Source organism: Solanum pennellii, chromosome 4 (assembly GCF_001406875.1).
Source record: "Solanum pennellii chromosome 4, SPENNV200".
Taxonomy (NCBI): domain Eukaryota; kingdom Viridiplantae; phylum Streptophyta; class Magnoliopsida; order Solanales; family Solanaceae; genus Solanum; species Solanum pennellii.
This window is the reverse complement of record NC_028640.1, coordinates 67,536,879-67,552,891: the sequence shown is the minus strand read 5'-3', so window position 1 is coordinate 67,552,891 and position 16,013 is coordinate 67,536,879. Positions and strand designations below refer to the sequence as shown.

The window sequence follows — 16,013 nt, the reverse complement described above, 5'->3', positions numbered from 1 at the left end:
TATAGTATTAGCTTCAATTGAACAAACTCGGCCTTCAAATATTTACACTGGAAAGATTGTGGATGTTCATGCTGCTTAAGCCATCATAAGAAATTAATCTTTGATTTGTCAAAATCCCCATGCACCAACTTTATACAATAACTGTATCCTCAGTCCCAAATACATTAAAATCGACCATATAATATCATTCATGCCAAGACAGAAGTAGAATTAAAAAATAAATAAAACATATAAAAAATAATAGTCAAATGGAAGAAAATCACTGCAATTACTAAGATCCTGCTCAATTATCCGGACAGAAAACTAAAATGAAGTGTAAGGACAGCTAGCTAAAGTAGAAACTGACAATGGGGAAGAAAAAAAGAACAGTTTTATCTACTAGTTTCACATCAACCTACATCAGCACAGAAGTTAATCGTATCTAAGAATAGCATCAAAGTATACAATGCCATGCATTCTGATCATAAACACTGAAATATTATCACACAGTCGGTTTTCGCTACAAGTAGATCTCCAATGCACAGCATTGTTTGTTTCTGAGAGAGCATATGTTGTTTCTACCTCCAAGCTGAAGCAACAGTCAAGGTTTTGTCTTCCCACCCGAAATAAAGTGCACCTGCCTCCTCCTCTGCTTTGTACCTTTCGCTATATTGCTTGATCAGATTCCGGATCGATTCATAGACATTTCGGCTAATTGGGGATGGAGTGAAACCAGCCATCATCATCCTAGCTCTCCACTTCCCTGCAACCTCATAACGCTCTATTCGCTCCAATCCTTCACAGGCAACAATGTTGATGATATCACGTGCGAGACATTGCCGTTCTACATTGACCCTCTCTTGGCTATCCCTTGAAAGAGTTGCATCGAGAGACTCGAATACGGCACAATAGTAGTTGTAGACTTCTGCAAACCTTTGTAGAAATGGAGCGGTGTTAGTGTTCATGTCTTGCTCAACAACTGTTACCAGCTTTGGATTTAAGCTCTTCACCATCCGCAGAAGCTGGTCTCTTTGGTTTACCGTTGATACACTTTCATCAGGCATGTGATGAAGCTGGAACGCGAAGTTTACTAGAACAGCTTCACCAGGACGGCAGTTTAACATTGCTGGGGTGACTAATGCAGTGTTGGAAGAGACTGCTTGGAACTCAAAAGAGATCTTAAGATCTTTGGCCAGCTGTGCAAGCCTCAGACCAATGACATTAAGGCCTCCAATAGCACGTTGGACAGATTCAGGGTCATCTACCCCAGTTAGCCTCACATGGGGTGGCTTACCAGGCATACTACCCAATGTCTGCAATAAAGTGTAATATTGACTTCCTTGGTTAACGTCAAAATCTATGATGTGAACTCTTTTCTCATCTTTAAAAGCCTCTAGGATCGCACCATTTGCTGCCATAAAACCAAACCTAAAGTATGGACATACTTCAAAGAGGACTTGCATAGCAGAGAGTCTCTCAGAAGAGGTGGCTTCTTTGCATTTTAGAGCTTTATAAAGACCTCTGCCAGATGTAGCCATTCGAGCTGCAAGAGCTTCTACCATGTAAGCTGCAGTCCTTTCAAGAGGATCTCCCTGGATGGAGACCATCTGCCTCAGTTCATTAATCATAGATGACGCTTGTTCAATGTGTCCATCTTGAATAGCAGCAGCACAACTAAACAGCATTTGCTTTGGAGTTTGAGGAGCAGATACAGATATTTCCTTGTAGCTACTACTGCTACTGATATTAGAATCTGCCGATGTAGACTCCTTGGGAGACTCCTGAAGTAACTCGGTTCGGATCTGGTTAAACCATTCATCATCTATGTCCATAGTCTCGCCACGAGCAAATACATCATCTCCTTCAATTTCGTTATCATCGAAAAGTACCCTTTCAAGTTCTTGAAGCTTCATTGTCACCCTTCCATCATTATATTCTGATGAATCTGGACTTTGATTGACACAGTCTGCTGAATCATAACTAACCTGATTGTAATCTCTTGATGGATGGAAAGAAGATGAATGTCTCTGGTGGAATGGATTCCCCAAGACATCTGTAGGTGATGTGTTTAAAAGTTCTTCAGAAGGTGAAGGTGATTCTAGCAAATACTTTGGATCATAACTGTCTGTGCTGCTAGACTCGGTTGCATACATAATCTCGCGTGCATTTTTGGTGTACATGGATGTTGCCAAACTAGAGTTATCATTGTGACCATTTTGAAAATACAGCTTCCCATTTCCAATTGATCTTAGAGATCTAACTAAAGACATGGTTCACTTGTTATTCTAATTCTCAAAATGAAGCTGCTTGAATATACCCTTACAAAAACTGCTCCTCAATTCAACCAGAAACTGGTATAGGATCCCTGTAACTGAATGTCGTATTTGGGAGATACTGCTCTCTGCTGCTGAAACATCAAATAGACATACACTCCGCAATTAGAAAAAAGAAAAACGTAGCGGAAAATAAGACAATATTTAAAGACAACTATGGGAATAGAAGATATGTATGTGCATTGTTGCTTCATGCGATCCTTATGCACTGGATATCAAGTCGGGGGACAAATACTACAACATATAAAATAGAATGCAGCAGGTATTCAGCAGCAGAGATTTTACTGAAAGAACATGTACTCTCCTCTCTATAAGTATCCTTCGATCTTTTTAGTTTCGGGAACCATATCTGTGAGACCAATATGATTAAAAGAGCTACTTAACAATGATAGCTAGTCATCTCGCAACCAACAGTAAGTCCTATCACTAAATGGTGTATACTCTGTGAAAGAACTCCTGCAAAACCAGGTCTTACTTTTGCGGAGTTGGAAGTTTTCCTTTAGTTTATTACTCATCTCCACTTGAAGAACATCGTCAAAATAACATGTCCATCGTTCACAATAAAGAGAAAATCAAAGCCGATATTTAATAATAACACTTATTGCTTTTGGCATCAAGGTGTTAAAAAGTTGGAAGCAAGAAGGAATTTACCCATTAGAGATACAACAAAATACCAAAAAGAACATAAACCTCAACAAGAAAAAAGCAAGCATTGCACCCGAGGGTGTGGTCTAGTGGTCAATGAAGTTGGTCAAGAACTAAAAACCAAAAAGCTAGGTGAATTCTTTCCATCTGTCCTATAACTCGTGGAATTAATCGAGGAGTGCACAAGCTGGTCTAAACACCACGATTATCAATAAACAAAAAGGAAGAATAAGGCAAACATTCCAAAACCCTTTGATTTCTACAGATCTATCCTCCTCCTGAGTATGAACATAGTAATCACAAAAAAAAACATACTGGAGAACTTTGAATTCTCAACTTCTGAAGATCTAAAGGGCAACAAACATGATCCATACACAAATTGCTCAACATAAATTTGTAACTGCACTCTAAAAGCAAGCAATCACCAAATTCAGAACAAAAAAACAAAGCAAAAATCAGACAAAAACAACAATACAGAGTCAAAAGAAGCAAAGCCAAATATACCTGTCAAGTTGAACTCAGAAAGAGAAGATCTTAAGATGTGTCACAGTAGAGAGAAAAATCAACAACAGCAATCTGCAAATTTCCTATGTGAACACATAAAAGATAAAATTTCAAAATTAGCTTAGAAGAAAACCAAACCCCTTTAGGGCTTTGACCAAAGTTAAGATATATTACCCTTTTATGGTATATATTTCCAATAAAAATATCTTCAGTAGGTACAAATCCAGCAAGCAAAAAGATTAAACAATTTCCATAAGATACAACAAAGAAATCTTCAAGTTTCAACTAACCAAAATTTAGATAAACCCCACAAACAAAAATTGTGCCAAAAATTCAACCTTTATGAAAAAAAAAATCAATCTTTCAAGACTTTAACAAAAATAATACAAATCAATCTTCTGGAATTCAAGAAAAAGGAATGAGAACACTTGCACCCTTTTAGTTATATTATATATACTTGTAAGGAAACTTCCTAAAATCCCAAGAAAATTCAACCCCTTTTACTTTTTCTTGTTCTTGTTATACTATAATACAATTATTAGTACTAGTATTTCTGTTTTTATGTATAATACCTACTTGTCTGAGTCTACAAGAACAAGTTGTTTGATCCATGCCTTTTTTTTTTCAATTTATCCACGACAGAGTCAAAATTTTCATTAAAATATTTAAAATTTATAAAAACAGACATATAAAATGATCGAAAAAATTTAACATATATATACATATAAAATTATTTTAATCATGTATAATTTTTCAAAAAAAAATCGAATGAACATCCGTAGCCCCACAAGACAAATCAATCTGCACCATTGAATTATAATCTTGTGGACTATGTTTCATTGTTACATGTGGGATGAGCATGGATAATGCGTGTACAAGATGATGTTTTTTTTTTGTTGGTTCATTTTTTGTTGTGGTTAGTGACGTTAGAGTGTATGCCATAAACTCTAGTCAAATTATCGTTATAAGATAGGGGTAAAATAATAAAATTATGTATACATTATTTTTTCGAGATTTTTTTTGTAGAATATGGTATGGTCGATTCTTTTGACTCTCTTTGTTGATGACATTCATTGCTTCTCGTAAGAATAATTCATCGATGGAGGAGTAGAAGCGTTGATCTCCTTTGATTAATTTATTTGTGACTCAATATGTTAAGTTTTACGAAATCTGTTTTTCAAGAGTTTACGTATATAAGCTTTTAGTAAAATATTGATTGGTGTAATTCAATGCAATTGTAGAACTTCCATTCTTAATTTAAAAAAATAAGATATTTTTCTCTTCATACAATTAAGTCGATAAAATATGATTAAAAAAATAAAATAAAAAAAGTAAACAAGTAAAAAAAATATAATTATAAACCAAGATCGATTCTATCAAGACATTGATTTATACATTCCTTTTAGACATTTTGTTAATAATTGATTGCTATATACTCTAATTTTAGTTCATAACTTTTTAAATCAATTTTATGTTATTTCTATATTTATCGGTAAATTTTTTTTTTTTCAAACTTCTATGAAATAAATATCTATCATGCAGCCACTTAATTTGTTATATATATATTAAAAAAAAAGATTACGTAAAACTAAAAGTAAATTTGTAAACTAAGAAATCAGAATTTCCCAAAAAAATATTTGTATTATCTTTTAGAACAAAGGATAATTGTTTTATTGGGGGTACTAACATTTTCTGACTAAATTACCCTTCAAGAGGTTTGTAAGGGTCATTAAAAATGGAGATTGAAAAGGACAAAATCGACATTTGGTGGATTTAGTTGGAATTGGTTAAACTTGTGGTGGGGGCTAATGCAAGATATCGAAGGAAATTTCCTTTTCTCAACAACGGAAATAACGGCTTCTCGGAAAATTTTAATAGCTCAATTAATTAATTAATTTTTATTTATAATTTTTTTTAGAAAAAAATTAATGGAAGTACAATGATATACCCTCATAATTGATGTTTGAACCAAAGTGTGAAATGAATATTTTGTGGTATTTTTACCCCACAAGAACATTCTAATTTTAAAGTATTATAAGTCATGGTCATCCATTAGTTTTAATTTACCTTATCCATAAAAAAAGATTTTCGAAGTGCATAAATTGACACATTTAAATTAACTAGAGAAAATAACAAAGGTAATTTCTTATACGTGTGATATTGTGATAATGGAGAAACCAAATGTCACACTCATATATAACTTGATAACTCTTAGCAATTGGATAACGAGTCAAATCATGACTCCAGAAATAGGATATAAATGATATTTTGTCAAAGGGATGAAACATGACATTAGGGAGCAAAAATAGAATAATCGTAACAATATAAAGAAATTTTCAAGAATTTACGCGCGTCTAGAATATGAAAATAGCGGATAACTTGAAAATATTTAGATATATATATTAAAAGACTAGATAAAAATACGAAAGAAATATTCAGAATAAAGTGTATGAGAGTGATTTTCATGATGAATAAGTAGATAAGATACAAAAAATAAAATTGAAATAGTTCGAACATGTAAAGAGAAGAAGTTAGCACAAATACCCCTATTGAGAGTACTGCGAGAACTTGATAATGATTGTGCATCCAAGGAGAAATAAAGATAGATTGAGAAAGAATTAAAAAAAGGTGATAAAATATGATACAATACATTTTTAACTTATTAACGATAAAATCGTAATTAAAAATATGAAAATAAAAACTTAAGACAAATAATTAGTTGACAAATGTTTTCTCTATACAGTATTGTGCAAATATCATACGTGTGAGGAAACATTTTCTCATGCTATATGATTGTATTGGCCGCTTGTTTATGTGATAAATAGTGAATGCCCATAGTTTTTTTTTACTAAATGCTCACTCCGTTCAATAATAATTATGCAGTATTAATTTTATATAATTATGCACTATTAATTTTGTTAAAAAAATATATGAAATTGTTATCAAGTTTTGTTTTTTGGTCTGATCGAGCAAGTGGTACATGTATACAGTGGACTTTGCAATCATAATGTTGCAAAATATACCTTATTCATGTTGAAACTTGCTCTCATCAAGAAATTATCTCAACTATTTGCTCCTGCTAAATGCTAAAAATACTTTTAGGATTGATATAAATTAATCGTTCTGTTTTAATTTATATGAGATGGGTTTAGATATATAAATCAAAATAATTAATTTTGTTCATGAATTCGTGTATATACTATTATTACTATTATGATTATTGTTCTTTTATATATATAAAAAATTACAAAAGAAAATAGCACAAGTCAACATAGCTAATGTTTTAAAATTTAAAAGAAAACTTGAGAAAATTAGAATCAAATTTGACTCTACAAGTAATAACACCTTCACGTAAAAAAAAAAAATATCAGCAGATATTAATTAAATTATTCTAGATTCATAAATTACTCATCTTTACAAGACAATATAAGTTAAAGAGACCATAAATGACTTTTACCACCATATATATATATATATATATATATATATATATATATAATGTACTCCCTTTGTCCTAATTTATATGAGAGTCAAACAATTTAAGTTTAATCAGAAATTTGTGCATGTAATCTTCAATTTTTTTGAAATAAATTTACATATTTATAAATTACGCAATTGTTTCAAAATGTTTAAAAGATCTATGAAAAACTTACAGTAAAAAATAGACTTATTTGATTCTTAAAATTTAAAAGGTGACATATAAAATGAGACGGAGATAGTATATATAGGCACAGTAAAAGATGAGAGAGTCAAGCCAAGCGTTTTTAAAAAAAAATAAAAAATTGTTTGGCAACCACAGAATTTAGAACATAGTTTGGTAGTAATTATTTTATTCTTCAACCTTGAATTTGTGTCTCTTTCAGCCAATCACAAGTTATTAATTACTCATATATCAACCTATCCTTGCTAGGCTATAAAATGAGGTATTAATAATACTATTAATTATCCAAGAAATGATAATAATGCCTAATAATATTATTATCTATTTTTAGTATATTATTAAACTAATTAAACCTAACACCATATAGAAAAGCTTGTATTAGCACGAACTCAATATATATTATAATTTTATTTATTCCAAACAATTTATGTAACATAGATAATATATAAAGTTATTAAAGTAGTTTTTCATGTTATTTTTTTAAATAATATGTGATATTTACTTTATTTCAATTTATGTAACACGAATAAAATGTTTATTTCAATTTATGTAACACGAATAAAATTTGAAGTGTTAATAAAAAAAATTACATTTTAAAAAAATATTAATTATTTTGGTTTACAATATTTTTATGTCATTTTCAAATAAAAAAAATGTGTTACTTCCTTTGTCTAAATTTAATTGACACATATAGATAGGAAGAGTAAATCTATTTTTTTTAATATGATTTTTAGTATGTATCATTCTCCTACGGGATGGTATAAAAATTCTACCTTAATTAAATTATTTCTCATTTTTATCCAAATCAAAGTAATATACCTTTTCAACGTTCCAATTTTTATCTTTAAAAATATTATGTAGATTTTTGTATCGATTGTAATTTTTTTTATCCAACTCATCTTCGTTTATTTTTTCTCCATTTTCTCAAATTCTTACATAGATTGAAGAATCATGACATAAAAAATAATTAATGACTAAGATTTAATTGATTATATTTAAATTCTAAATATGATATAGATTATCTATATGTTATAAATAAATTAATAGATTTATAATCAGAACAACATATTATGTTATCTGTAAATACATGGCACAATGTTTTTCTCTTTCCTTTTATACTTTTTATAATATAATAGTTATCTAAAACAAACTTATTTTAAAATTTTAGAGCAAATACAAAAATTTCTAGATTTTTTTTAAAAAAAAATTACGGTCTTGAAGAGTGATATATATTTTTTATTTGGATAAAGATGAGACTTTTATTTCACCCAATAAAAAAATACACATAAAAATATTTTTAAACTAAAATAAACTTTGGGTTGTTAATTATAAAGGTATAAGTGAGTCAAAAAGGTAAATAAAAGGATATTTTTAGACAAAAAGGGGGATGAATGATGAAAGGTATTTTAGATTTTTTCCTATAATCTAAGAGCATTTTTTATCATTTTCTGTTAAATTAACTTATAAGCATTTTTTTAACTTATTGGCATATTTATTAAATGTTTAAAATATTTTGGCCAAACTCATATGCGTATCCTTAAATCTATCTCTAAATTTTATTTTGACACTCCAACTCAATCTTATTCCATTTGAACCCTTTAAATTCAATTTTTATATTTCATTTTGACACTTCTTTTCCAAAAAAAATTAACAAAATGGGATGTGTGTACTTCACATGCCATGACATATATAGAACTAAAGAAAACATAAAAAATCAGTACTTTGTGTTAATTGGTACATTTAAAAATAGACTTGAAGCACAATTTTTTATTATTTTTTTAGAAAGTATTTGTTTACACTCTAATGCACACACTATGCCACATCACTTAGAAATGCCAAAATGGAATATAAAAATTAGAGTTAAAAAGTTAAAATAAAACAAGATTAAATGAAAGTGACAAAATAAAATTTAGAAATAAGTTTAAGGATTTATATATGATTTTGGCCAAATATTTTTCATTCCTAACGAATTCATCGCAATTTGTTACTGTCACTCTTATGAATCTTATACATTTGTTCATGACTAATAAAACAATCAATACTGTCCTTCACATTTAGGAGCCGTTTGGTAGAACGTACTAATTAAAATAATCCTTAGATTAAAATTTAATTTATCCAATACAATGTTTGGTAGCACATTTCAACTCAAACCCACCTAATACATGGATAACTCAATACACCATATGTGGTCTTATCTAATACCAAGGATACCTAGGGATTACTAATACCATATTTCATAAGCCTTGGATTAAGCAACAAAATGACTGAACTGCCCCTCAATTTCTTTATACGGTACTCAATTGTCCAAGAGAACTCGGTTGACTTTTTCAAAAAATTGCAAATAAACATTGGTGATGCGGATATAATAAACTGAAAACTATGGCTATTAATTTGTTGTTATAATTTAACCCTGTATGTTGATAAATAGAGTTAAATATAATTACCATTTAAGTAATTTAATTGTGTAAATAATTTGTATATTATTAATTCATCGATCTTAAACTCTTAATCATTGATTGACAATCTTGTAAAAATGAAAATTAAACTACTATTTAAATTCACTAACATAATTTGCCACATTGATCCTTTTACTATTTTTACTTCGATGTCATATTCTTTTTTTGATTTTTACTTCGATGTCATATTCTTTTTTTGATGGTTAATGGAAATTAAATATATACTGCAAATTAATTATTCCATAACCATTTTATTTCACATCTTTTTCACAATTAATATGTCATAAAGTTACACATAAAATAAAAAATCACATAATAATTCAAGGGTATAATTGGAGATAAGCTTTTGTAGAGTCCTAAGCCACAAACAAGATTAGATTGGAAATAATGAACCAAACATTTGATAAAAAAATAGTCCCTGCATTACTAATTAATGTATTGCTAATCCCTGCATTGTTAGTCCCTGCATTACTAATCTCTACATTGTTAATCCGTGCATTATCACTCTTTCTACCAAAAGACCCCTTAATGGGATAAATTCATGGTTGATTTTCAGTTTTTGACGGCTAGAAAAATAATTTTAGTAATAATAATTATACATATTAAGAAAGAGTAATAATATCTTTAGTGATATTAGTTTATTGTTTTCATTAGATTCAATGTTGCTATCGCTTTATCGACATTTACAAAGAGTATTAAATATTAGAGTTTTACTCTGATTTTCTTATCTTATTTGAAGTTTATATTTTCCTTAAAACAAAAGTCCAAGTACTATCATAGATGCTTTAAATTTTTTTAAAAGAAAAATATAATATTCTTTCACATTTGATTTACTCTTTCCTCAGAGGAAATGTATGAAATTCTATAAATAGAAACACTTTTTCTCACACTAAGAAACAATAACATTTACAATGTAATTGTTTAGAGATTTTGTTTATGGAAATATTTATATCTCAATGGCTTTAATATTATTTTTTTATATTAGTTTTCATATAATAATATGCTTTTAGTATAAGTCTTTATCATCTGATTTATCAATTCTATCATTTGCAATATGAGCTTTCGCATGATAGCCTAATCAATAAAAATATAATTTAAAAATAATTAAATTATTATCATTAATTAATTATTGCTATCTACCGTTTCTATGCCCTGGGACATCAATCATCAACATATGCTTAAAAGGTAGTTTAACTCTTTCACATGTTTGTAAAAAAGTGACTTTAACCAAGTTGTTTAAAACATTTTTTATTTATATTATATTCTAAATACTCGTTTTACAAAATCATGAAAGGCCATCTCCAATAAAAAAAAAATTGCTTCAAAGGTAGTTTAACAATTAGTTTATTACACACTTTGTTTGACTATTAATAACACATACAAGTTTTTTACAATATTTTTACACATTTGATTAAAATGTGTGCATGTCATAGCATCCTACTTTATAAGGTACATTCGTCCCTAATTACGTAGAATAAATATAATTAATATAAATTACTAATGATAAATACATAATATTTACTTGTTATATTACATAAAATTTTCTATTTACTTATCAACTATTTATTAACAGCTAATCTAAACAGATTCTTAAATTTATACGACTTTTTGCTTGAAAAATAAAAGTTATTGCAAATTAAGGTAGGGGGCTACCTAACATTTGTTGATTAATTTCTCTAAAGTTTTGGTCAAAAGGTATTAACCATAATTGGGAAGTCATTTTCATTGCTTCAAATGATTAGTAGATATGTATTCTCTAATCTAATCCACTCAACAACCCAAGTGGGGTGGTTGAGACTCGTTCTTCTAATCAATAAGTATTGCAGTATACACGGCTTTCAAGGACCCTACAATTTTAGCGGATCAAAATATATAAGATTTACGACTTTAGAATTTAAAATTTAAAATTCATAAGGATTTTACTTTTGAATTTTTTTTAAAATTAGGTTATTATAATTTTCAAATTATGGTTTTTATATTATTCATTTATTATAATTCTATCGAATATTTTTATACATTTATAAAATATTTTATATTAAAAAATATTAGTCTTAGATGAAATCGATATTACAAAAGTGAATCCGCCTTTAGTAAGGAGGTGAAATCTCTAAACTTTGGATAGATAATTAATTGGTCAACCATTCAGTTTTTTTTAGGTATATTAATTATGGCCTAATTTTCGAATGATTTTGAGTGTTTAATATGTGCCATTTTGACTTAGTGGCCTAACAAATTATTCTAAAGGGCCATTTGAATTTTAAGTTTGATGTTTCCATTTTTAAAGTTGGGTTTGTTTATAATATTTGAATACAGTTTAAATTTTAGTTTTAAATTTTATATTCGTTTGAAAATACATAATTTTAAATTTTTAAAAAATTAAAATTTGATTTATAAATTTATATTTTACAGATAAAGAATTCGTCGCTTAAAATTTTACAAAAAGACTTATACTCAACATGAAGAGATGTTGGGTGTAGTGCAAGAAAATTATATATATTACAGAATAGTTAAATATTATAATAGTTGATTTATCATTTTGAAAATTATAATAACGTATATATAATGATAATCAATTTTTTTTATAAAAGAAAACACCAATCGAATATGTATATTTCTTATTTATGTCATCCACTCAAAATAGAAATTCATATTGTCAATATTGTTTTCAAAGTATTATTTCAACTCTTTGGAAATCAAGAGTACCAATCTTTTATAAACTTCACTTATGAAACTATATTATTAAAATAATTATTATTAAATATAAATATATAAAATATTTTATCATCATTATTTAATTTATTAAATTTGTCCATTTGTCACCTCTAGTTCACCCCTTTCTCGGTATAAATTGCCTAATAAAAAATGATTGAACGAATGTCGCATTATGAATTTAAGATTCTAGGTGTGCTTTGCAAATTGCTCCGTATTGTGAGGTGACTTTAGGTTCCACAGCACAGAAACAGTCTCCTCAAGTTGCTGAGAAGGCCATATATGATGACATTAAGTGTATAAGCAATACGATGACTGAAATAGTTTGACTTATAAATAGCGATAGCCAGAACAACCACCAAATTTAACTTAATACTAAGCTTTGTAATATTCCAAACACCAAATATTTTGGCCAGTACAAAAATAGCAATCATCCAAGAAGAATAACGTAGAGGTGAAGGCTCTATTACAAAGTGTTAGCAGCAAAGTTTCACTGAAAAACACAATGAGGAACGTGAGACAAATGTTAAATAAATGATCTATCAATAAAAATGTATTTTTTCAGATGACATATCAATCAATCTAATAGATGAGTGTAAGAGTGACAATGGTGTATATCAAATGATCACAGTAATCAACTTTCCCCTTATTTTATTTTTTTTCTAAAAAAATTAGAACAAGCTAAGGTAGAGTTAACAAATAACAAGAATATCAAATTTAGTCGGAATACTTCCTTATATTGATTATACTGTTATGCATTATGTTACCCATCTTTCTCTAAATTAAGAGAGAAAAAGTAGCAGAAAAACTTGGGTACTTTGAGGCATTATGGTCAAATGCAGGACTAGAACATGGATTGATTTTGCTATTAATTCTACATTTTAGTATATTATTGTTTTCACATAAATGGGCATATCGCAAGGGATTCGTACAGAGTGGAGAGGTTAAATAAAGCCGATTCTAGAAATTGAAAAGAACAGCGGAATTAAATTCATATAAATATTGATACAGAAGTAAAATTAATAGAATGAAAACAATCAAATGAGTTAATTTATAAAGAACAATGGAACTACATAATCATTTTTGGATGCAAAGGAAATAAAGTGAAATGAAATCCACTTTGGAACAGACAGTGTAATCCTTTGAAACAGATGGGTGTAGTGGACCAAAAAGATGACCGTATGAGCTGAATTAGCGGGGACACGGGGCAACTTTTAAGTTATACTACAGTATATTTGATGCGAAGTTGTCATGAGGTATACCGTGTAGCAAATACGAATTTATATAGCCGGTCCTAATTCGTAATCTATGTGTTAATAGTTGTGACCTCTAGCTGAACAAGTTAATAAGTCTAGAGGCATGGAAAATACATATCCTAATTTTTTTGTGATTCTTGTTCTTTTAGATGGAAAAAATTGAAGCAATTGTTGGGTTAAAGACTGTTATCCAGGTAATTTGTTAGGTCGCTGAGTTTTAGTTGTTGACATTATTCATTTTTTTTTTCAATCTGAAAGAGTTGTCTATAGAGAAAAGAAAGAAATGATTATTTTAGTTTCTCAAACTTCCATTTCATATCAGAACTTGTATAAGCCAATAAGTTATATTCACATTTGGATTGTCCTTGAAGAGAACCAAAGAGAAAACTTGAGAACACCAACTCTTTTTTTCCTTTTATAGTATTATACTTGCCATGAAAATTTTATACAAGGCACCATTTTAAAGTATATATATTTGCAAATTGTATTATCATTATTTATATCTGTCATTTTGGGGTGTAAGTCATTAAACCCATTATATTAGCATTTTTAGATGTAAATAGCAGTGTCATTCGAAATTCAATGTACTTGTGGCCTCATGGTATTGTCAAATTGGGAATGAGTCTATGATGATATATTTTATGTGAATTTTGATTTTCACTTTTCTATGTGAATGACAATATTTTCTGATATTTCTAATAGAATATATAATATTCACCATTTTTTACACAAGTCGTGATCTTTGCAGCACTAATATTAATATTTTCAGAAGCATAACAAGTCTATAGGCAATATTAATTTGACTATTGGGTCCGTGCATGCAACGGGCCTTTTTCGTCTAGTTATAATAAGAGGTGGGAGAGAATAATGTTAAATTGACAATTTTCATGTTAAAAAAAAGACTAGCATTGTCGTTTTTCTTCATCTTACACTGATTGAGTTAACCATTTTTCAGTCAACTATTTAAAAATTATACTAAATTTATAGAACTTGTACGCTAATTAATCTTTCCACTAAGACGATGATATAATGTTATATTCAATTATTAATATAAATATTAAGTGAGACAATGTACCTTCTTAATGATTAATTGTTCAACTTTTTGATAAATTACGTTCTTCATGTAAGATACCATTGGTGATTCTACTACGTAAGATCGTCAATATTTAATTATCTAGAGGTAATTTAATATATTTATAAAATAATAATTTTGATAAATCGAGCTAGTAAATATGAACAATTGAAACTTAAAATATAGTTATAAGTTCATGAAGAATTGATAGTATAGATATATTTTTATTATTATCTCAAAAGAGAAACCAAAAAATAAATAAATAATAAATGCTTACAATTAGTGACAAAGTTAAGATTTCTCTTGGAAAATTTTGAAAAGGAAAATTATGCAATCCCTAATAATCAAACCATGGATGTCTAGGTGCATTTTGAATACCCTGAACCATGAGCTAACCTTTGGCACAAAGGTTTATAAGATTCAAATTTATATACGTAAATAAATTCAAAAAGTTTATCTTATATATACAATATAATTTTTTATCGAATGAGTTCTAGAATAAACATACCTAGACCCTACTTCAATTTAGCAACATTAATGAAAAGTTTTCTATACTATACATATGTATTTGTATATATGGCAAGCGAGATTGGGAGAGGGAGGAGAGAGGCGAGCGAGATTGATAGAGGACGGAGAGAGGCGAGCGAGAGTGGAGAGAGGTGAATTGTATATGTATATCGGTTAGATAATTATATATTATACATATGTATTTGTATATTCTAGGGAATTATACATATACAAACGTGACTAATTATACAAAGTCGAAGTCAATCCACGTAATTAATGTATAATGTTAATCGTGAATGATAATTAAAGCAAACTATTACTCAACTTATCTGTGTAATATTCCCATATATAAACTGGCCCAAAAAAAAAAAACATGCTTGAACTAGGAAAAATGATGGGCTAGATCCATTTAATTTGATTATCAATCCTATATGAGCTACTAGACCATGGGCCTTTTTGGTGTCTATAATTTATGGAGTTAAGGGAAGTTTCATAAATAACACTCCATTTTTGCAAATTTGAACAGCAACAGAAAAATATTTTTAATATTAGAAATTGATTGTATATTTTTTAACATCACATATGCCAATCAAATATTAACATTATATATTGTTCAATATATTTCACATTTTATCATCAGTGTATTATTATTTTGTAAATAATATATATTAATAATTTACAACAAGTTTAATATTCAATAGTTAATAATTCATGACTCATGCATTGTAATCTCTACGTAACTAAATAATATTTACATAACTAATATCCACAAAGCTAATACCTGCAATATTAAACCTTACATAACTAAACTTGCATAACTAAGCCCTGCATAACTAATATCTACATAATTAAACCCTGCATAACTAATACCTACATAAGTACACCCTGCAT

General features: G+C 28.6%; 1 protein-coding gene across 2 annotated transcripts; it reads right to left on the bottom strand.

The window, feature by feature from the left end:
* Positions 1–243: 243 nt before the first annotated feature.
* LOC107017940 (scarecrow-like protein 1) lies at positions 244–4,006 on the bottom strand. Of its 2 annotated transcripts, none has more exons than XM_015218239.2 (3): positions 3,636–4,006; positions 3,462–3,544; positions 244–2,386 (listed from the first exon to the last, which is right to left on the bottom strand). In XM_015218239.2, the coding sequence occupies exon 3, from the start codon at positions 2,247–2,249 to the stop codon at positions 558–560; it is 1,692 nt and encodes a 563-aa protein (XP_015073725.1). In that variant the 5' UTR covers positions 2,250–2,386; positions 3,462–3,544; positions 3,636–4,006; the 3' UTR covers positions 244–557. The 2 variants fall into 2 exon arrangements, with proteins under 2 accessions (XP_015073725.1, XP_015073727.1); XM_015218241.2 differs by having other exon boundaries at positions 244–2,383.
* Between the last annotated feature and the right edge of the window lie 12,007 nt (positions 4,007–16,013).

Coding starts and splice junctions, on each gene's coding strand:
- LOC107017940 (XM_015218239.2), bottom strand. CDS start 2,249: ATGTCTTTAGTTAGATCTCTAAGATCAATTGGAAATGGGAAGCTGTAT.